At 42.9% G+C, this 23,368-nt stretch overlaps 1 protein-coding gene across 1 annotated transcript in view; it reads left to right on the top strand.

Annotated features, from left to right (window-relative positions):
- The window catches only part of LOC109938171 (p21 protein (Cdc42/Rac)-activated kinase 4), a 61,863-nt gene extending 40,482 nt beyond the window's left edge, over positions 1-21,381 (top strand). The window contains exons 3-8 of the mRNA XM_048618153.1: positions 3,917-4,366; positions 8,130-8,263; positions 9,182-9,308; positions 12,727-12,852; positions 13,943-14,077; positions 19,122-21,381. Of these exons, the coding sequence (XP_048474110.1) occupies positions 3,917-4,366; positions 8,130-8,263; positions 9,182-9,308; positions 12,727-12,852; positions 13,943-14,077; positions 19,122-19,277 (1,128 nt within the window). The 3' untranslated portion in view covers positions 19,278-21,381. The remainder of the gene's footprint in view (positions 1-3,916; positions 4,367-8,129; positions 8,264-9,181; positions 9,309-12,726; positions 12,853-13,942; positions 14,078-19,121) is intronic.
- Positions 21,382-23,368: the final 1,987 nt, after the last annotated feature.

The following is a 23,368-nucleotide window of genomic DNA, read 5'->3' as shown; positions in this document are numbered from 1 at the left end:
TCCACCTAAGATACGTACATCAGGGAAACAGTCCCTTTGGTCCAGCCCATCCATGCCAAACATCCCAAATTAAACTAGTCCCATCTGCCTGCTCCTGGCCCATATCCCTCCAAACCTTTTCTATTCATGTACTTATCCAAATGTCTTTTAAACATAACTATGCCCACATCCACCACTTCCTCAGGCAGTTCATTTCACATGTGAGCCACCCTCTGGAAAATAAAGCTGGCCCCACATGTCTGTCTTAAATCTCCCACCTCTCACCTTAAAAATATGCCGCCTAGTCTTGAAATTTCCCCGTCCAAGGGAAAAAAAAACCTACCATTAACCCCATCTATAGCCCTCATGATTTTATCAACCTCTATAAGGTCACCTCTTAAACTCCTACGCTCCAGTGAAAGAAGTTCCAGCCTAGCCAGCCTTTCTTTGTAACTCAGACATCTCATCCCCAGCAAAACCTTGGTAAATCTCTTCTGAACCCTCTCTAGCTTAATAATATCCTTCCTATAATTGAATGACCAGAACTGGACACGGTATTCCAGAAGAGGCATCGCCAACGACCTGTAAAACCTCGACATGTTTGTTGTTATCATGGGGTGTGTATCACGGACAAGGCTAACACGTATGACCCATGCTGAACTGCTGATGAGACGGTGAGCTGCTGCCTTGAACTGCTGCAGTGTGTGTTGTTGTTGGACCGCTCTCAGCTACTGGGACAGTGGGGTGGTGGTGGCAAAGCTCCAGGATTTTGACCCAGCAACAGTGAAGCAAAGGGGCAATAGTTCCAAGCCAGCCTGGCTTGGAACTCTGGGAACCAGCAAGTGGTTGTGTTCCCCTGTCCTTGCTGCCCTCGTCTTCTAGATGGTGGAGGTCATGAGTTTTGGAATACTATTGAAGAAAAATATAAGCAGTGTACATGTAGTGCAGCGTCGTGTTTAAGCCAGGGCTTTGAGTGTTATCAGTCTTGTCACCCCAAGTAAGTGGCATGAGGTGGGAGGATTGACTTTTTCTGTGGGGAGTATCTGTCACGTTTGGTCTGTTAAAAGCTTCAAGCAGTTAAACTGCTTTATGACACGCTGCTGTGACATCAGAGCATTTAATGTAAGTTGAAGATTTATACTGATGGTTAATATTTCAATAAGAAAATGTTATCAGATACGGTACATAATTAGATTTGTCTACGGCAAGCTTTGGCAACACATCATTTTGATGAATGCAGGTCAATGTGAGCTCTGAGAATTGAGAGCCCGAAATGACATTTAGGATAGGGTGGCAGATATGGAAGTAGTTAATGGAGTCACTCGCTATAAGTTAGTCAGCTGCAGTAACTGCATCCTTCCTCTCTGGCTCGCTTCTATCTCTTTCATTCTTTTTGGTGCGCTCTCTTTTTGTTGTTTCTGGCATGCTGTCTCTTGTGCTCTCTCTTGCTCATTCTGGCTCTCTTGCTCATTCTGGCTCTCGCTCTTGCTCTCGCTCTTGCTCTCGCTCTTGCTCTCGCTCTTGCTCTCGCTCTCGCTCTTGCTCTCGCTCTCGCTTGCGCTCTCGCTCTCGCTCTCGCTTGCGCTCTCGCTCTCGCTCTCGCTCTCGCTTGCGCTCTCGCTCTCGCTTGCGCTCGCGCTCTCGCTCTCGCTCTCGCTTGCGCTCTCGCTTGCGCTCTCGCTCGCGCTCTCGCTCTCGCTTGCGCTCTTGCTCTCGCTCTTTCCCCCCTCCCCCGCCTCTTTTTCCCCCTTTTTTTTCTCTCCCTGCCTCTCTCTCCCTGCCTCTCTCTCCCTGACAAGTGCACAGTCCTGTGAGGAGAAATTAAGTAAAATGAGAAGTGACTTCTTGAGGCATAGAAAATTTTTAGTGGGTTTGAGAAGCTGGTGATTCTAGAATTGGGGCAGGGTTTGTGGTCACAATATGCAGTGTTGGCTATTTAGGACTGAGATGATTTTTTTCACTCGGGTTTGTGAGTCTTGTGCCCTCTCTACCTCAGAGGGCTGTGAATGCACAGCGATGAATATATTCCAGACAGGGAGTTTGATAGGTTTTGGGACATTTGAGTATTTGAATGAAGTTAAGATCAGGTAAAGTAGAATTTGAGCCTTGTTGAATTGTTCGTTGGTGTGGACCAGAAGATATAGTGAAGGCAGTGAGCTAAGTGGCTTTAGGTTTTAGGAATAATGGTTTTGTTCTGTTTATAGTTGGACCTTTGAGATGTACGGTCTTTGCAATTTCTTTTTAAAAACAAAAACCTTGTGTATCAGAATGTCAAGGGTGTGAACTCTACAAGGGTAAGTGTGTTTTTGACATTGCTTTAAAGCTTTCTTTCTGATTAACATCCCAGTTCTTCACCTTAGTTATGCAGGTGAACCATCCACTCGAAGGTTATGTCTGAACCAGACAGGTCTAGGCGTGTGACCATTTCTGGTGATCCTGCCCTCTCCATTCTGTCCCTATTTGACCATGTCGCGGTGCACAGTCTAGAAGATGCCAGAAAGCCAGACCAGGAAAATGGGGCTGAATGGCCTCTTCCTGTGCTGTAAGACTCTACAACAGTCTAGAGGCACAACTGGAGCAATCTACCCTTCCTTCTCTATGATCCTGTGATGCACTGGGAATCACAAACGGAGATGGCGTTGGATGTGGGATTAGACACAATGGAGCAGGGCTGGCATGTATCTGTGTTTCCACATGAACTCTCCTGCCTCATGGCATTGATGTTGGAATGAGATGTGATGCATATCCCCCAGGCCATTTCTATCATGACTATATATTTTACGCTGAACCATTGACGATCAGGGTTGTATGGCAATGCAGAGAAAGGATTGATTTGTTTGGCAGAGATCATACAGTGGTCACTAAAATTTTGTTAAATTCTATAATTTCCACTTTATTCTGAAGTACGTTACAAAATTTTCCCTTTCCTAATAGTGTTTGTTAATATTAATTATATTAAGATCCTTGGGTGAAGGACTCTTGACAACTTTTGGAGGCTCTTATGGCATAGTGTTAGTGCCTTTACCTCTGAACCAGGAAGCTCGGATTCAGGTCCCACCTCCTCCAGAGAAGTGTCGTAACATAATCTGAGCTGGTCGATTTAAAATATCATGAGAGCTCTTGTGGTGCAGTGATAAGTGTCTGGCCCAGGAGGTCTGGGTTCATAACATCTATGAACAGGTTGCTTAGAAAATATCTTAGTACTTACAAAGAGGGACAGCTGGCTTGGTAGGTAAGAGGCGGACATACCTGATGTCTCAGTAAAGGAATAGTCAAGGAAAGAATTTACATCTAATGTCATTCTTCATCTGGCTTGGGATCTATTATCTAATTTTGAACCATGTAATTTTGAGGTGAGGTACTGATGGTTCCTGGTTTGACACAGATGATAAGAGAGAACCAAGAGCAACAATTTGAGCTGAGAAACTCGGAGCATCCAATGTTGTAAAGCAACAATCTGCATTAGTTAAGTGATTAATCACATGCAGGGATATGTCTGCGTACCTTACAATAGAGCATAAAGGGATATGATAGAGAGCTCTGTATAATATTAACTCTGCAGTGGTAACTGATAATTACAGATCATCAGTGAAGGCAGTTTTGTGTCATGAGTTGAGTGTGTCACATAGGAAGTGGGCTGGGTCACCACTGAAAATTGACTTGCAAGAATATTTTAATTGCTTGTCCCTTCCAGTCTCTTTGTGTCAAGCAGTTCAGTGTTCTAAGTTGCTTTGTGACTGTGTGACTGCAGGGAGCATTTCTCCCATACTGATACCAATATGTTGAATTCCATAATGATTGTTAATGTTGATCATTAAGGTGGTGACTTAACTGAGGCTGAAGTTGAGGAGACTTCCGTGAAAGTCAAAAAGGGACGATACATGTGTCCTAGTGTAAACAATTTGACCATCTCCTTTTCTCCCCCTCTGCTGTTAAGGTTGATCATCGAGTGGGAATGCCTCATGATGTCCGACACAATGGGCCCAACCCGGCTTTGGGTCACACGAGTAAAGCACAGCACGGTCAATATAGGCCGGGCCATTCTGAGCCGCCACACCAGGGCTTGGTTCCTCATTCCTCTGACACACACTTGCCACGTGTGGCGCAGCCGAACTCTCAGGCTCCGTACCCAGCACAGCCCCAGGGACTCGAGTCAAGGTCGCCCCAGCGTGAGCCACAGCGGGTGTCCCACCAGCAGTTCAAGGCAGCTCTCCAGATGGTGGTGGACCCTGGCGACCCAAGAACATACCTGGAAAATTTTATTAAAATTGGCGAAGGGTCAACAGGGATTGTCTGCATTGCCACTGTGAAGAGCACAGGACAGCTGGTCGCTGTGAAGAAAATGGACTTGCGGAAACAGCAGAGGCGAGAGCTGCTGTTCAATGAGGTAATGTGGGCACTAAGATCTCTGTACACTGGTAATCATCAGCTATTCATACTTGAAGCCCATTTCCAATATATAACATGGTCTTCACATTAGAAAGCATGAGGAATACTTGCATTTGGAGGCAAAATGTGTTAGTAAAAGCAAAATACTGCAGATGCTGGAAATCTGAAACAAACACAGAAAATGCTGGAGAAACTCAGCAGGTTTGTCTCACTAACCTGCATCATGACTTCAGTTTTAAGTGAATTGCAGGAAGGATTCCCCAATACTTTACTTTTTTTTTAATCTCTCCTGCAGTAGTTCACAGAATCACAGAATTGCAACGATGCAGGAAACAGCCACCCTGTCCATAATGTCTCCAGCCTCTCTGTAAGATGCAGTTTGCTTAATGCCATTCTTCTGCCTTCTCCCTGTAAACCTGCACCAAATAACAGTGGAGTTCTATTTTCAATGCCTCGATTGAACACTCTGGCAGTGCATTCTAGACCCTAACCATTCACTCTTTGATTAAGCTTTTTTTAATATCATTTTTACTTCTTCTGTCAATTGCTTTAAATCTCATTCTTGATCCATTCATAAGAGGTGGCTCAGTGGTTAGCCCTGCTGCCTCACAGCGCAAGGGACCCAGGTTTAGTTCCACCCTCGGGCAACTGTCTGTGTGGAGTTTGCATGTTCTCCCCGTGTCTGCATGGGTTTCCTCCCACAGTCTAAAGATGTGCAGATTTGGTGGATTAGCCATGCTAAATTGTTGAGGAATGTGTGGGCCAGGTGGATTAGCCATGGGAAATGCAGGGTTACAGGGATCGGGTAGAGCAGATGGGTCTGGGTGGGATGATCTCCGGAGGGTTGGTGTGGACTCAATGGGCCGAATGGCCTGCTTCCACACTGTAGGGATTCTATGAGTGGAAACTGATTCTCCTGATCTATTGTGTTCAGACCCTTTTTGACTTTTCTTCAAGAAAAACAGTCCTGACTCCATATAAGTAAGGTTCCCCATGCCTGGAATCATTCTTGTGAATTTTGTCTGTACCTTCTCTAATGCCTTCACATCCTTCCCAAAGTGCAGCACCAAGCAATGAATGCAGTACTCCAGCTGAGGCCAAATGATTGTCTTCCACACATACGACATGATCACCTTGCCTTTGTACTCTGTTAATACAGTCTAGAATATTGTACACTTTATTAACTGCTTTCTCAACCTGTCCTTTCACCTTCAATGATTTCTGTACATCTACACCCAGATCCCTTTGTTCCTGAACCCCCTTTTAAAGGTGCTCTTTTATTTCATGTTGTCCTTGCATGTTCTTCGATAAAGATGAATCACCCCTCATTTCTCCGCATTAAACTTCATCTGCCACTTCAAGGGGAGCCGATGGCCTATTGGTATTATGCTGGACTGTTAATCCATGGACCTAAATAATGTTTTAAGGACCTGAGTTTGAATCCTGTCATGGCAGATGGCGAAATTTGAATACAATAAAGACCGAGAATGAAGAAGCTAATGATGACCATAGATCCATTGCTGATGTTGGAAAAACCCAACTCGGTCACTAATGCCCTTTGGGAAAGGAAACTGCCATCTTTACCTGGCTTGGCCTACATGTGACTCCAGACCCACAGCAATGTGGTTGACTCTTAACTGCCATCTGGGCAATAAATTCTGGCCTGACAAGTGATGCCCTCATCCCATGAATGAATTTTAAAAATAGTCTTTGTGGCCATTCCACCATCCTGTCTGTATGCTTTTGAAGTTCTATGTTATCCTTCTCTCAATTCTCAACACTTCTAAGTTTTATAACCTCTACAATTCTGAAATTGTGCTGTATACACTAGGCCATTAATGTACATCGGCAAAAGTAAAGGTCCCAACGTTGACCCCTGGAGGATTCCACAATAAATCTTCCTCTGGCCTGAAAATGTAACTAACCACAATTCTGTTTCCTATCAGTCAGCTAGTTTCAAATCCATGTTGCTCCTGCCCCCAGCTCGGTGTTTTCCTGCCAGTGTTGGTGAGGTGGGTCAAGGGTTGGGTGAGAACCAGAGCTTAATTCAAATCGCAATTTGTGAACTTAAGTGATGAGAATTTGTGGGCTCTTTGAGTGTGGGAGAATCACTGCCTAGCTAAATCCCCATGCTCTTTCTGGCGCAGGGATCGCTGGATTTTGAGCGGGAAAGGGAATTGCAATTGATTCACTCTCTCTTCCACCCTGCCCCAGCCTAAATTTTGCTGGAAGCACCCCTTATTAATGCCTCCTTTTGCGGTAATTAGCTCAGTGCAGACCTTAATTGAACCTGAAATATTTCTGCTGCCTGGTATATTTACTGGCTGACCCCAAGGCAGTTGGGCAGAGGTTTCTCCTGAAATGATCTGAATCACGGCAATATGAAATAATTTCCTACCGTTAAGGTGATGTGGCCTCCACATAAATTGGTCTTGTTAATTCCGTTAGGCCCCATTGTGAACTTTGACTGATCTTACCGTAGATAATGAGTATGTGGTGCTCAGGCATTATTAATGAGCATCATCGGGGGGCCCAGCTCGGGGACTGTAGTGGCGCAAGAGAAACCAGCTTCGTAAGAAGTGGCCATCCCTGTGGGAATTTAAACTGCAGAGTTGAGTTTTTTTTAAGAAAAGCTAAATGTAGTAGAGAGGAATGGGGGCTGGGTTAAGCATTTACTTTGCAGTCACTTTGTTTGGAGTTCCAAAATGATAAATACAGTTGTGCTGAGTCTGGTGTTTACTTGTGAAAGCCATGACTGATAGCAGAGTAGGCCTGGCCGCAACAGCTGCATATAGCCCAACTGTAGTTGTAGCAGTGACTCGCAAACCAAAAGCTCCTCAACACAAACTGTTCTTGAAGGTTACTGGTGAATGGTTGCAAGACCCTGATTGCCCACCAGAATGACCGTAATATTTTTAAAAGATACTTTGTGCACAGAATGTGTGCAATCACTGGCATTTATTGCCCAGTTTCCAAATCCTGTTGAGAAGGTGACAATGCGTTTCTGCCGTCTGCATATATCTATGTTGTATATTGCAGGCCTGGAGTATTGGTACCTTCGGTTTCTTTTTCAAGCAACTGAGCAGCTTGCTAGGTCACCTCCAGAAGACATTAAGAATAAGGAATTCAGGGAAAGCATCTATATTCAGAGTGGTTGGAAGCTGGAACTTATCCCAATGGCAGTAAGTTGAGTCGCAATTCTAGTTAAATCTATGAAGGCAGGTGAAGTAGAGAGTGGACAAGACTCATGCATAGCATTAATGTTGACTATATGGGCTGAATACTGTTTCTGTACTGTACTCGTTAAAGCCCCTTTACTCAGACTGGAATTTTCCTACCCCAAAAACCAGATTTGTGGAGTTTCTGTTTTGCAAATTTCGGGTCAGGTTTGAACTCTTGGCTGTCCAATGCCACAAAACACTTTGCAACTGTGGCCTTTGGTGCCAGAGTATGTATTCCAGTACTGTGCTCTCTGTGGTTATTAGTAAGCAACTCGCATCAATGAAATATATTGGAATGCATGTTGGAACTCGCGTTTAAAAGGCTGCCACAGTCTGACTGAAACTGAAAGATGTGAGCCTGGCACTCCCAAAACAGATTGAGGATGGCACGGCGATCTGGCTATAAAATGTTTTATGAGACATAAATCTTGATGAGGGAGATTGCCTGTTTTGATTATAACTGAGCTCTCTGCGTGAGCAATACCAATGTCATCCTTGCAGTGACAGTCTCACACATGCCTTCCTCTTGTTTCTCTGCAGGTTGTTATAATGCGAGACTACCATCATGAAAATGTGGTGGAAATGTACAATAGTTACCTGGTGGATGACGAGCTGTGGGTGGTGATGGAATTCCTGGAAGGAGGGGCACTAACTGACATTGTAACACATACCAGGTATGGATCACCCATCGAAGCAATCACTGGCAAGGTGTTTTAATGCAGAACTGGTCAACGTTGGCACTAGCAGATAAACGCGTAACATGGCAGTTGTGGTGCAACAGTGACTTGCTTCTGTGATCACTTCTGCAAACAGCTTCTGATTGTTTGTTTTGGGGGGCGGGGTGGCTACAGCACTGGTGGCGGTTGGTATGTGATGGAGATGGGGATGTCACCACACACAGTTCCAAGTTGTTGCTGGAGTGACATGTGCAGCAAGTTGGCTGGTTTCAACTGAGCAGCTCCAGAGACCAATGAGGCAACGACAAACTGATGGCCAGAGCAGTCCATTGACAAAGTCAACACAGGCGAAACAGGCCGAACGTCAGCCTCTGTCATCTGCAATTCTCTGGAGGAAGAAAGGTTGCTACACTCAAAAGAATTTGTTCTAAAATCATACGCCCACAAACATGGTTACTGCATTCCAGAAATAATGTGCAGCACTGATATATGAAGGTGTTATTCAAACATGTATATTGGACAGTATAGGACACACAGTGAAGTGGAAGTTTTAAGCTAAAATGATTCCATTTATATTAAAAATGAGTTAAATTTTGGACAATTATGTGTTCTCTTTCTAGTAAAATTTTAGCCTTTTCCACTTAAACTTGCAGCCCATTTTCGGGTGCTTTTTCTAATCGGCCTGCTATTTCATATCTCTGGAACAGGTGGGTTTGGACCCCATATCTCCTGGCCCAGAGTTAGGGACAATGCCACTGAGCCACAAGACCCCTTCAGTATTGGCAGCAGCAAAACGTTTTATAACGTCTCTTTATCTTTTTGTTGTAACTAAAAATTAAAATTGGTTTGGAGTACTTTCCTCCTGAAGGTTACAGGCAGCAATTAACCTGATGAATGTTAAATTCTGTCCTACAGGATGAATGAGGAGCAGATAGCAACTGTTTGCCTGTCTGTTTTGAAGGGGTTGGCTGTTCTACATGCGCAGGGTGTTATTCACAGAGACATTAAGAGTGACTCCATTCTTTTAACGCACGATGGAAGGGTAAGTTAATACCCATTAATTAGCTTTTATGGACAGTGCTGGGGAAATAAATGGGAATAGAAAATGGTATCTTTTTATTATTTAAGCTACAATTGGGATTCACCCCATCTATCTGTTTCTGGTAGGAATAGTCTATAAGCTGTGTCTATCCAACCCAAAAGACAGGCAATTGAATGTTTAGGACTGGGATATGGATCTGCTGTTGCATCAACTTTTTAAATTAAGTGACCAGTCATTTAACCCCCACAGCATTACATGATGTCTTTCACCCATCCCCACCCTGGTAAAATGCTTGTGGAAAGTGTGGTGCATTGGTAAGGACACTGGGAACTTGCCCAACTGGTTATTTTCTTATGGAGGAGCTGAATTAGTGGGTGTACAGACTCCCTTTGTGTGTGAAGTTGGCACTAATCTCCATGTATAGTCTATACAGGCACTCTACCAGTGGGCGTTTTTCTGCTTCCCCTTTTTATAGACCTTTCTACTGAAACTTGGCATTCACTTTTGGTCTCCCTGCTGCAGGAAAGATATTTTTCAATTTGAAAGGGTGCAGAAAAGATTTATAAGGATGTTGCTGGGGTTGGAGGGTTTGGGTTATAGAGAGAGGCTGAATAAGCCGGGTCTATTTTCCCTGGAGCGTCGGAGGCTGAGGGATGACCTAATTGAGGTTTATAAGATCATGAGGGGTGTGGATAGGGTGAATAGTCAAGTTATTTTTCCCAGGATAGGGAAGTCCAAAACTAGAGGGCGTAGGTTTAAGGTGAGAGGGGAAAGAAATAATAGGGACCTAAGGGGTAACTTATTCACGCAGAGGGTGGTGTGTGTATGGAATGAGCTGCCAGAGGAAGTGGTGGAGGCTGGTACAATTACAACATTTAAAATCTGGATGGTTATATGAGTAGGAAGGGTTTAGAGGGATATGGGCCAAATGCTGGCAAATGGGATGAGATTAATTTAGGATATCTGGTCAGCATGGATGAGTTGGACTGAAGGGTCTCTTTCTGTGCTGTACAGCTCTATGACTCTATGAAATTAATCATTGTAGGTGCTGAAATCCCCAGTCCCCATCTGTTTGTTTTTCTCCTCTCAAGTGTGCTCTTTTATTCCATTTCCCAAACTCTGGCCTATCCCCTGTTCTGTCCTCACCTGTTTCCCCCTCTCCCTTTTAATCCCCCCCACCCCCTATCCTAGTGCAGCAAGCTTGTAGTCCCCTGCTCACACTGGCTACCTGATTTTCTTCCTCATACCTTGGGGAGCATTTTTCTGGTAAATGGATGGTGTCAATGACTGTAAGTTGGAAAAATCACAGCAAGAAATAAAATCTCCATTTGTCCATAAGGCACAATTTCTGTCTCCAAAGTCCTCTGCAAATCTGGGAAGACTGTGACTGGACTGACTGCCATTAATCAGATGGAACAAGATACAGATCCCTAAAAACTATTGGTTGTCAAAAAAAGACATTTCCATCCCAAACTGTTTCTTGCTCGTTTACAGCTGTTCTGTTCAATATGGCTATGATCTTCCCCTTCAGTTCGTTATTATGGAATAAAAATGGTGTTGGTGAAAGTAATACAATAAACCCAGTCATGAAAAGAAAGTAAAATCATAGTGCTTTAAATAATTCTCATCCTGTAGGGTTTGGGTGCCCTTTTGTGGCTGCAAAAGGTACTGCACAGAGCAGTGTTATAAAGCGTAACTTGATTTTTTCCCCGGAGCAAGGTTTTAAATCTGTCTTGTCTGAAATTAGAGATATAAAATTGAAGTTTATTTTTGTTCACAACTTATTGTTTCTTATAGAATTGAGTAATAATGAAATAAACGCATCTTGTCAAATCTTTTTGTGTGTGTGTAAATATATTCACGTAGTATAAAATGTCATTTTCCCTTTACATTGCTATTTCTTGTGAATTGTCCTGATGAGTGCAAGACAAAGCTTCCACAAAATTTCTTTTTCTTTGGTTTATAGTCTTGGTGTCATAAAGCCATACAGTATAGAAACAGACCTTTCAGTCCAACCAGTCCTTGCTGACCATAAACCCAAATTAAACCAGTCCCACCAGCCTGCGATCGGCACATATTCCTGTGAATATTTCTTATTCATGTACTTATCTAAATGTCTTTCAAACATTGTAACTGTACCTGCATCCACCACTTCCTCTGGAAGTTCATTCCACACACTAACCCTCTCTGTGTTTTTAAAAAATTGCCCCTCATGTCTTTTTAAAATCTTTCTTCTCTAACCTTAAAAATATACCCCCTAGTCTTGAAATCCCCCACCCTAGAGAATAGACACCTGCATTCAACATATCTATACTCCTCATGATTTTATAAACCTCTATAAGATCACTTCTAAATCTCCTATGCTCCAGTGGAAAAAATTCCCAGCTTATCCAACCTCTCGTTGTAACTCAAACCCTCCATTCCTGGCAACATCCTGGTAAATCTCTTCTGAACCCTCTCCAGCTTAATAATATCCTTCCTATAACAGGGAGACCAGAACTGTGTACAGTATTCCAGAAGAGGCCTCACCAACGTCCTGTACAACCTCAACATAATGTCCCATAACATTTATTAATTAGATGGTTTCTGATCTTAAAACACATTAATCCAATACCACAATCATTTCTGTTCACCTGGTGATAAATTACTGTTGTTCTCATTCATAAGGAAGAGGGAAGCTGGTCAACGTGTAGGCATCTCACAGTAGGCTCCAGATGTGACTCTGGCTCCCTGTGATTCTGAGTAAATACGTAGGCCTCTAAACTTGAGCTGTACTGTGAGCATAGTCACCAGTCAGCCCCAGGTTAGCAGCTCTCTCTGCTCTTGATGATAAGGCTGCATTCAGTACATCATGGGTTTGGTTGATGCCTAGTGACACATACTGGGATGTTCCTATTCATTGCTGATAGGTCAGCACAGGATCAGACTCACTGGTAGGTGATGTCATGGAAGCAAATATATCTAAACGAGAGTGAGACTGGGAAAAGTGGGAGGCTTTGAAAAGAAACATGAGGCTTTCAGGGGGTGTAATCCATCCTGTAATAATCTGATCTGAAATGTTGGCGGGCACACAAAGTGCATTGACTTTTCTACAGAAGGGAATCACCCATCTCCCTAACAAGGTCACTTGCAACTTGATCATGTTTGAAAGCAGAGTCTGAGTTATACAATGAACAAAAAACAAATGCTGGAAATCTGAAACAAAAGCAGAAATTACTGGACAACCTCAGCAGATCTGGAGAGAAAGCAGAGTCAATGTTTGAGGTCCAGTGACCCCAGTTCTGAAGAAAGGTTACTGGACCCAAAACATAGACTGCTTCCTCTCCACAGATGCTGGGTTTCTCTGGCAGTTTCTGTTTTTGTCTCTGAGTTCATGTCTGTGCAGCCTATTTTTCATTCACTTTGTCCTTTCTTAAAGGTGAAGCTTTCAGACTTTGGATTCTGTGCCCAGGTATCAAAAGATGTACCAAGGCGCAAGTCACTGGTGGGCACTCCTTACTGGATGGCACCTGAGTTAATCTCTCGGTTGCCATATGGACCAGAGGTAACAATCGGTTTATTTCTGTATTGAGAGGTGACGGAGAGTCAGTATGTCTTTTACAATTTGGTTTGGCATTCATATTAATATAACTCACTTTCTGCGTTTTCACACAAAATTAAACTTGCCTGTGTAAGCACGGCGCTGTGAAACAAGTCAGCTGTGCCTCTGTAAGAAAGTGAAACACGTAACCACAGCAGTAAGCTGAACAAGCCAAGAGCACCCAGATTTGACCTCTTCTGTCGGCTGAGCTATACTAATTATAACTTGAGCACTTAACGTCAGTGCCCCTATGAAAAGAGTCAGAAGATTGTTGGCTGAGCACTGGTTTGGTGATGCTATCCACAGTCAAATAGCCCCTGACTTTCTAGAATTGCTTGTGAGGAACAGCCACTTGACTGAGGCTGTGTTGCATTATGGACATTTCCAAATCTGTGCCAGGACTTTCAGGATAGCAAGGGAGAACCAGAGTCTCCAGTCCTCGGGTATTGCTACACCGATGCAGAAGTCTCGGGGCGCTGTGTCTAAAGCTTTGAGTCTCTAGTTAAACAGTTCTCAGATTAAACTACTTGTTTAATCAGAGTTGACAAGAATTTTCTCTCTCCTCCTGTTGTAAATATCGGTTCAGAGAGAATTAAATCTGCTACAGGATTGAGAAAATGGCAGAGAGAAGTTTTGTTTTAAACATCATCATGTTCAGTTAATATGAAATAACTCTACAGAGGCCGTCACTGAGTCACCCTTTATTTACACGTGCATGATTCTTAACACTGGTCCGGCTTTCTCAGAGTGAGCAGAACCTCTGTTTATGTCTGTCAGCCAGGGCTCCCTGATTGGACCAGGTTAATAGCCCCAATCAGGGAACTCCATATTCTGAGAGGTTCACCTGGCTGATTTCATTACAATCGCTACAAATATTTGTTAACTGTCTTTATTGCCTGTCTGATTTTTGTCTCATTCTGAAAATATTTTTAATGATTTTGGTAGTTTCTTTTTTGACACCTTGTTAACTCCATTAAGGACAGTGCAAAGCGTTCAAGGGCTGTTCATCTTTTTGCTGAATATGAGTAATGCATTGCCCCCTCTTTGTTTCCAGGTGGATATCTGGTCTTTGGGTATCATGGTAATTGAGATGGTTGATGGGGAACCTCCATATTTCAATGAACCTCCTCTGAAAGCCATGAAAATGATACGGGACAATCTTCCACCCAAACTAAAGAATGGCCAAAAGGTAATGTGGTGTATAATGCATTAATGCAGAAATATTCTTCATCTCAGTGAGAAATGGAGTGCGCTTAGAGAAGTGGGAGAATCCAGACATTGGCAACACCTAAGAGAGTAGGTTCTTCGTTTTTACTGCTTCAGTGACAGGAATTTGCTACAGTTAACATTGTTAGACATAGGAGCAGAAGCTATTTTGTTCATCAAGGCCACTTCTTCATTTAGTGAGATTGTGGCTGATCTGATAATCCTCAGTTCCACTTCCCTACCTTTTCCCTGTGAGCCTCTATTCCCTTACTTATTTCCCTTAGAGATCTGTTTCTCTCAGCCTAGAATATACTGCATGTCCCAGCCTTGACAGCACTCTGCAATAAAGATTTCTGCAAATTTACCACCTTCTGACAGAAGGATTTTCTCTTCATCTCTGTGTTAAATGGGTGATGCCTTATTCTGGGATTGTGCCCTCTGGTTTTGGACTTTCCCACAGGGAAAACAATCTTTCTACATCTGCCCTATCAGGTTCCCCTTTCAGTAAGATCTCCCCTCAATCTATTAAACTCCAATGACTGACAATTCTGGGGTAATTTTTGTCTTCGTGAAGTGATCATTTTTGTACATTTTAAATTCTTTGAAACTTAAAAGTCAAGATGTGTTATATTCGAATCTCTTTCATTGCTTTTTAGTTTGAAATTTGTGTTTGTTTTATCTGCCCTGGAATTGAGAGTGATGCCACAGCTTTAGCTCCAAAGCTCGTGTCTCCTCACTCAGTCAGCTGACTGTGAGCCCCCATCCAGCTAGTTACAGATACAGAGCCAGATCGTAATTAGCCTTTGTTGCATTCTCCCTCGCCCGAACATGCAAGAGAATGCTGCTCAGCAAGTTTATCCATTCACTCCAGCGAAAGGATGTGTCTGGCTGCCACAAAAAAAAATACAACTTATTAAGGGTTCTTTTGCAAGAATAATACATTTTGTCAATTTGGCTTTATTAATGTAAATAAATACAAAGTTTAGAAATTCTAGGTTGCTTTCTTATCAAAGGCTGAATGCATTCAAGGGTCTGCATGTATGTAGTTTATTTACTCATTCATGGGATGAGGGTGTCGCTGGCTAGGCAGCATTTATTTCCCTTCCCTAATTGCCCAGAGGGCAGTTAAGAGTCCACCACATTGCTATGGGTCTGGCGTCACATGTAGGCCAGACCAGCTAAGGATGGCAGTTTCATTCCCTAAAAGTCTTTAGTGAGCCAGATTGGTTTTTATGACAATTATTTCATTATTCTTAATTCCTGATTTTATTTTATTGAATTCAAATTCCACCCAGGTCCCCAAAACATTTGCTGAATTTCTGCATTAGTAGTCTTGTAATAATATCGCTAGGCTGTTGCCTCCCCAGTGGCCATTGCTTCTCTCACGGCTGCCTTAGTGTCCTAAGTGTAACAAAACGTCCCAAAGCACTTTATAAGGAACATTCTTATCAGACAAAATTTGATGCTGAGCCACATAAGAACAAGCTTAGTCAAAGATCTAGGTTTTAAAGGGCAGCTTAGCTTGGAGGGGACAAAAAAATGTTTAGGAATAAACTCCAGTCAATATTTGGGTCAGAGCCCTGCAATAGGACTGCGATCCTGACTTAAGCCTCCCTCTCCCGTCGGTTGTTAAGTAACCGTGACTGTGTTCAAGGTGTTGACGTAAAGACCAAGGTAGATACATTCTTGACTAGCAAGGGAGTCAAGGGTTGTCAGGAATAGGTGAGATTTGAGGCTGTTAGCAAGATCATGTTTGATCTTATTAATGATAGAATGGGTCAGAGGAACTAAGTGGCCTACTTCTCCTAATTCCTGAGATGTCTGGCATATAGGGTGTCATATGTAGATTAGACCAAGTAAGGCAGGCAGCCTTCCTTTCTAAAAGGCATTAACGAACTAGATGGGTTTTTACAACAATCTGATATTTTAAGGTATTTTCTATTCAACCTGTTCAGAAATATCACTTAACACCCTCTGGAGCAGGCGGGACTTTAAAACAGGCCTCCCGGCTGAAAGGTAGGGACACTATCACAACACAAGACCTCCTGATGATATGGTATTTAGAGAATCACCATTAATTCTATTTCAGAATTAATTAATGCAGGTAGGAACAAAGCAGAGAGTGAGGTAGGGCTGATAAATTAAACTGCATTTATTTTAGTGCAGGAGGCCTAACAGGTAAGGCAGATGAACTCCAGGCCTGGTTGGGAACATGCACTGGGATATCATAACAATTATAGAGACATGGCTCAGGGATGGTCAGGACTGGCAGCTTAATGTTCTAGGGTATAGATGCTATAGTAAGGATAGAAAGGGTGTCAAGAGAGGAGGGGAGTGGCATTTTTGATTAAGGATAACATTACGGCTGTACTTAGGCAGGATATTCCTGGAAATGTGTCCAGGAAAGGTATTTGGATGGAACTGAGAAATAAGAAAGGGATGATCACCTTTATTGGGATTGTATTATAGATTCCCCCTCAATAGTCAGTGGGGAATTGAGAATTTGGAAGGAGATCTCAGTTATTTGTAAGAATAATAGGGATTTTAACTTAGACTAGGACTGCCATAGTGTTAAAGGCTTGGATGGAAAGGAATTTAAGTATGTACAAGAACATTTTCTGATTCAGCATGTGGATGTACCCACTAGAGAAGGTGCAAAACTTGACCTACTGTTGGGAAATAAGGCAGGGCAAGTGACTGAGGTGTCAGTGGGGGAGCACTTTCGAAACCGTGACCATAATGCTATTAGTTTTAACATAATGATGGAAAAAGATAGACCAGATCTAAAAATTAAAGTTCTAATTTTGGAGGAGCGCCAATTTTGACAGGTATTAGGCAAGAACTTTCAAAAGTTAATTGGGGCGGATGTTTGCAGGTAAAGAGATGGCTGGAAAATGGGAAGCCTTCAAAAATGGGATAATGAGAGTCCTGCGACAGTATGTTCCTGTTAGGATGAAGGGCAAGGCTGGTAGGTGTAGGGAATGCTGGATGACTAGAGAAATTGAAGCTTTGGTCAAGCAAAAGAAAAAAGCATATGTCAGGTGTAGACAACAGAGATCAAGTGAATCCTTAGAGTATAAAGCCAGTAGGAGTATACATAAGAGGGAAATCAGGAGGGCAGAAAGGGGACATGAGAGAGCTTTGGCAAATAGGGTTAAGGAAAATCCAAAGGGATTTTGAAAATACATTAAGGACAAAAGGGTAATGAGGGAGAGAATAGAGCCCTTTTAAAAATCAGCAAGGCTGCCTATGTGTGGGACTGCAGGAGATGGGGGAGATACTAAATGAGTATTTTGCATCAGTGTTTACTGTGGAGAAGGATATGGAAGATGTAGAACATGAGGAAATAAATAATGACATCTTGAAAAATGTCCATATTACAGAGGAGGTGGTGCTGAATGTCTTAAAACGCACAAAGGTGGATAAAACCCCAGGACCTGATCAGCTGTACTCCAGAAGTCTGTGGGAAGCTAGGGAAGTGATTGCTGGGCCCCTTGCTGAGATATTTGTACCATCGATAGCCACAGGTGAGGTGCTGGAAGACTGGAGGTTGGCTAATGTGGTGCCACTATTTAAGGAAGGTGGTAAGGAAAAGCCAGGGAACTATAGACCGGTGAGCCTGACGTTGTTGGAGACAATCCTGAGGGATAGGATTTACGTGTATTTGGAAAGACCAGGACTGATTAGGGATAGTCAATATGACTTTGTGTGTGGGAAATCATGTCTCTTTAACTTGATTGAGCTTTTTGAATGGTGGATATGATCTATATGGACTGCAGTAAGGTGTTTGACAAGGTTCGTCATAGTAGACTGGTTAGCAAGGTTAGACCACATGGAATACAGGGTATACTAGCCATTTGGATACAGAACTGGCTCAAAGATAGAAGACAGAGGGTGGTGGTGGAGGGTTGCTTTTCAAATTGGAGGCCTGTGACCAAGGATCGGTGCTGGGTCCACTGCTTTTCGTCATTTTATATAAATGATTTGAATGTGAACATAGGAGGTATGGTTAGTAATTTTGCAGATGACAGCAAAATTGGTGGTGTAGTGGCCAGTGAAGAAGGTTACCTCTGAGTACAACGGGACCTTGATCAGATGGGCCAGATGGAGGAGTGGCAGATGGAGTTTAATTTCGATAAATGTGAAGTGCTGCATTTTGGAAAAGCAAATCAGGGCAGGACTTATACACTTAATGGTAGGATCCTGGGAGGTGTTTCTAAACGAAGAGACCTTGGAGTGCAGCTTCATTGTTCCTTGAAAGTGAAGTTGCAGGCAAATAGTATGCTTGCCTTTATTGGTATATAGAAGTTGGGAGGTCATGTTGTCGTTGTACAGGACATTGGTTAGGCACTTTTGGAGTACTGTGTGCAAATCTGGTCTCCCTGCTATAGGAAGGGTGCTGTGAAACTTGAAAGGGTTCAGAAAAGACTTACAAGAATATTGTCAGGGTTGGGGGATTTGAGCTACAGTGAGACGCTGAATAGGCTGGAGCATCAGATGCTGAGGAGTGACCTTATAAAGGTTTATAAAATCATAAAGGGTGTGGATAGAGTAAATGGACAAGGCCTTTTCCCAGGATAGGGGAGTCCAAAACTGGAGGGCGTAGGTTTAAGGTGAGAGGGGAAAGATTTAAAAGGGACCTGAGGGGCAGTTTTTTCAAGCAGAGGGTGGTGTGTGTATGGAATGAGCTGCCAGAGGAAGTGGTGGAGGCTGGTACAATTACAACATTTAAAAGGTATCTGGATGGGTATATGAATAAGAAGGGTTTAGAGGGATATGGGCCAAATGCTGTCAAATGGGACTAGATTAATTTAGGATATCTGGTCAGAATGGACCGAAGGGTCTGTTTCCATGTTGAATCACTCTGGCTGAATTTTAATTTCCCTGCTGTGGTGGAAGGATTTGAACTTTTGTTTCTGGGTCATTGCTCCAGGCCTCAGGACTCTTGTCAATTCAGTAACGTAGGCAGTACGTAACCATTCTCTGAATGTTTTTATTTCTGAAGCCCCTATTTTCCTTTCTCTTAGGTTTCTCCCTTGCTAAAAGGCTTTTTGGACCGGCTGTTGGTACGAGACCCCACCCAGAGGGCGGTGGCTTCCGAATTACTGAAACACCCCTTCCTGAGCAAGGCTGGGCTTCCGTCCTGCATCGTACTACTGATGAGAGCCAATCGGATGAAGTGAGCAGAGTTTGCAAGTTGCTGATCGCAGCATCGGGAGAAAAACAGAATATGATTTAAAACTTTGAAAAGTATATCTCATAAATAAATCATTTGGCATTTACGTGAACAGGGTAATTTCCTGTCTGATTAGTGGGCCTGAGAGATATTGCTTTCTACCCCTGGCGAATTGTTGACTCAACAACCACCTATTTCAACTGGATCTTCTGACTCTGAACTTTGACACTACTGTTTTCAAGGGGGTTAGAACCACAAAGGAATATGAATACTACTGAACTCGAAGACGTTTTCACTTGATTTGTAAAATGTAACTTAAAGAGACTGCTAAAGAGTTGATTTAATGTCGCTTGTACACCGAACAACTGAGGATCTACACTGGAATCGATTACTTCCTCCAGATCATGAGCTGATTTTAAACACTGTTAGATATAGTGGCTTTACCAGTATGGAGCATGCATCCAGGATTCAATGTGTGTTGGGGGGGAAGGGTAAGGGAGGGAGGGAGGGACACTACCTGTGAAATGATCTTCTGACCTTCATCTTGGCAAAGAATGCTGGCATATTGTCAGGGCGAGAGTGATATGTATGCTCAGTGCCTTTTCCACATCCCGTTGGAGTTGGAGACAAGTTGTGCATGTTTATTTTACTGTTCAGTCAGTTTAAGGGGAAAGAAAATGGGGGATGTGTGCATAGTCATAGTTGATAATGCAGACTTCTGGAATTGCAGTCTCTCCTAACACCCTGGGATCACATCAGGCAAGATAAATGTGGGCAATAGAATGCACAAAGTAGTGGACACTGTGTATGTCACAAAGCATTAAGCATCCTCATTTCGAAAAGGAGGACACTGACTAGACACTGTGAATTGGGGCAAATTAGGTGACACCTATCTGTGGGTGGTACCTGTCCACCAGGGACAGATGCACCTTGCGGAAGCCCCCCATGTGAATATTGTGATGCTGCAATTTCCTGCCTCTTGGTTCAGATCATTTGTTCCTTTGGCATTGTTTCATCTCAAACAGGAAAAAGAAGTTGTAAAACGTTAAAAGACCAGTTTTCCTCAGAATAATCTTGCCAAGTATAAGGAGTTACTAATGCACTTTTTGTAAGCAGGTCAGAAGAATTAGCTGAAAGAATCTATATCCATTTAGTCCGGTTTACTTTGCATACTAATGTGTTTATAGCAATGATGGGGTGTGTCTAAAAACTCAAAAGGCTGCTTGTTCAGAGAGTGGGGGATGGCCACACAAAGTGTAACTTTGGAGGTTGTTCATCAAGGAATTCCTATGAGCTTTATATTATAGCTACATACAATGATGCCAATTCTCCTTCCAGCCAGAACTGCAGTTAACCTGTAACCTTCACACCAGCAGTGCTTGAGTAAAAGGTTAATGTAAGGTTCTTGATGCCCCTTTTGAGAGCACCTTTTATATTTGGCCTCCTCTTCAGTGGAAGGCTGAGCAGTCCTTGGCAGGTGTGACGTCTCCTCAGATCAGTCTGTTCTAATTCAGTTATCCCTCCATGCAAGGGAACAGCCCAGTGGCCAGAATTCACCATTCAACACTGACAACCCCCATTTCCAGCATTAGGGGCTTGGGAGAAACCAGACCAAAATTCCCAGAGACTTGTAGTCCAACAAGGGCAGGCCCTTTCACATCCTGGCATTAGAGATTTACACTAACCTAACTGGCCTGAAAGGACAGGCGAGTGCATGGACAATTGGTTTGAAAATGTGAGATTAATCCATGCCCTTATAGAAGTCTCAACTAAAGTGGAAAGGTTTCCCCAAATTCAGTTTCCCAGCAGCTCATTGCAGGAAGTGTCCTGGAGAAGTTGTGTTTGAGCCCATGTCTGGAATGCAGCTTCATTATCAGTATGGATGGATGAAGTGACTACTGAATGGCTTTGCCTGGTTTTGTTTAAGGATATTTATATTGTAATTTTTTGTAACACGATACAGTATTTTTTTTGAGAATGCAGCAACTTATTTTCTTGAGTAGCTACTTTACAACAAGATTTACTGTTTAAAGAGTGTTTTTCAAAACTGTGTCAAGAGGGTGAACTTAAGGTTTTTACATTTTCTAATTACAGATTAGAAAATACTTTTACATGCAGTTTTCCGTCTCTGTTGTGTTTCATGCTGTGTTTAGTGTGTGTGTGAGTGTCTGTGTGTTTAGTGTGAGTGTCTGTGTGTTTAGTGTGAGTGTCTGTGTGTTTAGTGTGAGTGTGAGTCTGAATTTTGTTTCTGCTGCAGTGAACTGTTGTAAAGCGCTGATCAAAATGGGAAACTACTGCTCAAGATCTCAACCTCAATCTTGCCCCCTTGTTCTCTCTGTCTATCCTTCACTTACTCCCTCTTGATGTGACTCAGTTCACAGTGTTCTCATTGAGGGCAAGACTGCCTCTAAACTGTTCAGCAACCTGAACGTTTGTAGGTTGAGCATAAATCGACTCCTTCATCACCAAGCATGTGTATTTATGCAAAAGAAAAAGAAATTGACTTGGACGAATCAGCTGTGCACCGCACAAGAATAGCTGTCTTTTCAAGTAAAAGCAAAATACTTGCAGATGCTGGAAATCTCGAACACGATGCTTGAGGAACTCAGCAGTTTTGGCAGCATCTTTATTCGTTCATGGGATGAGGGCGTCACTGGCCAGGCAGCATTTATTGTCCATCGCTTATTGCCCAGAGGGTAGTTGAGAGTCAGCCACAAAGTTATGAGTCTGGAGTCACATAAAGGATATTAGTGAACCAGATGGGTTTTGCCTACAATCGGCAATGGATTCACGGTAGATTGAAACATAGTTAATGCTTCAGACTCATCGTCACCTGTTTCTCTCTCCACAGGTGCTGACAGACCTGCTGAGTTTTTCCAGTGTCCCTTATTTGTTTCTGTCTTCAAATGATTTGATCTCTTGCACTAGGTGCCAAGCAAGTGTAACAACGTTGACCAAATTAGAAGAAGGGACATTTCAATTTTTTTTTTAAGACCCTGTTAGGATTTTTTGACTGGGTTGGCTCAGAGAAGAGCAGAGAGTTGTACTACAATGGCTAGCATGATTTCCCCTTACCAGTACTATCATTCATCTCTGTTTTCTGGATTCTCACTTTCTACATGATGGCTTGTGAGCCGATACCAGTAATTCCTAGGTGAAACTATTCAGAATTCCTGAGTCAAAAACAGAAATTGTTGGAAAAGTTCAGCAGGTCTGGCTGCATCTGTGGAGAGAAAGCAGAGTTAACGTGCCAGGTCGAGTGACCCTTCCTTATTGGATCCGAAACATTAACTCTGATTTCTCTCCATAGATGCTGCCAGACCCGTTGAACTTTTCCAGCAGTTTGTCTTTGTTTCTGATTTACAGCATTTGCAGTTCTTTATGTTTTTATTTAGAATTCCTGAGTGATGTCGATATGCTATAAGTTTGAATAATTCTGAACATTTTATCTAACTTTGCCCCTCCTTTATTCCAAATGATTTAAGTCAAAGCGTCCCGATAGGATCACAAAACAATTGGAATTGTCCCTTTTTCTAATTAGATCAATGATGCTTCCCATTCGAGAGTTTAACCTTTAATTATAAAATGGAATTGTAGAAGGCTTTCAGTGCAAGAGGCCATTTGGGCCTTCAACTTTTTGCTAGCCCCCTGCAAGAGCTACTTGGAGTCCTCTTCCCCACAGCCCTGCAATGTTCTTTCTTCAGGAAATCCTGATACGCTTTTGAAAGACACGATTGAATCTGTCTTCGCCTCACTCTCGGAACACTCTAGAACCACACAGTGTGCTGAACAGAATTGAAACATGAATCACCCAAAACCTGGACCTAAAGTGGGGTCAGTTGACTGATTGCTCTGTCTGCCCAAATCCCGATGCGTCTTTCACTTTCACATCCCCTGCGAGTACAGAAGCTTTTAATGCAGCCGTAGCACAAGATCATTTTACTCAGCATCTCAATTTTCTCCATCAGCACATTCATCTCTGATCTTGGGCACTGGGGGAACAAGGCAGGAATGATTACTGAATAGTTCCTCCGGCACCATTTTTGATTCTTATAACTCCTCCTGATACTCTTCTGCAATTAGAGCAGCACTAACCCC

The sequence above is a fragment of the Rhincodon typus genome, chromosome 39, assembly GCF_021869965.1.
Source record: "Rhincodon typus isolate 14 chromosome 39, sRhiTyp1.1, whole genome shotgun sequence".
NCBI lineage: Eukaryota > Metazoa > Chordata > Chondrichthyes > Orectolobiformes > Rhincodontidae > Rhincodon > Rhincodon typus.
This window is presented reverse-complemented; position numbering and strand designations above follow the sequence as displayed.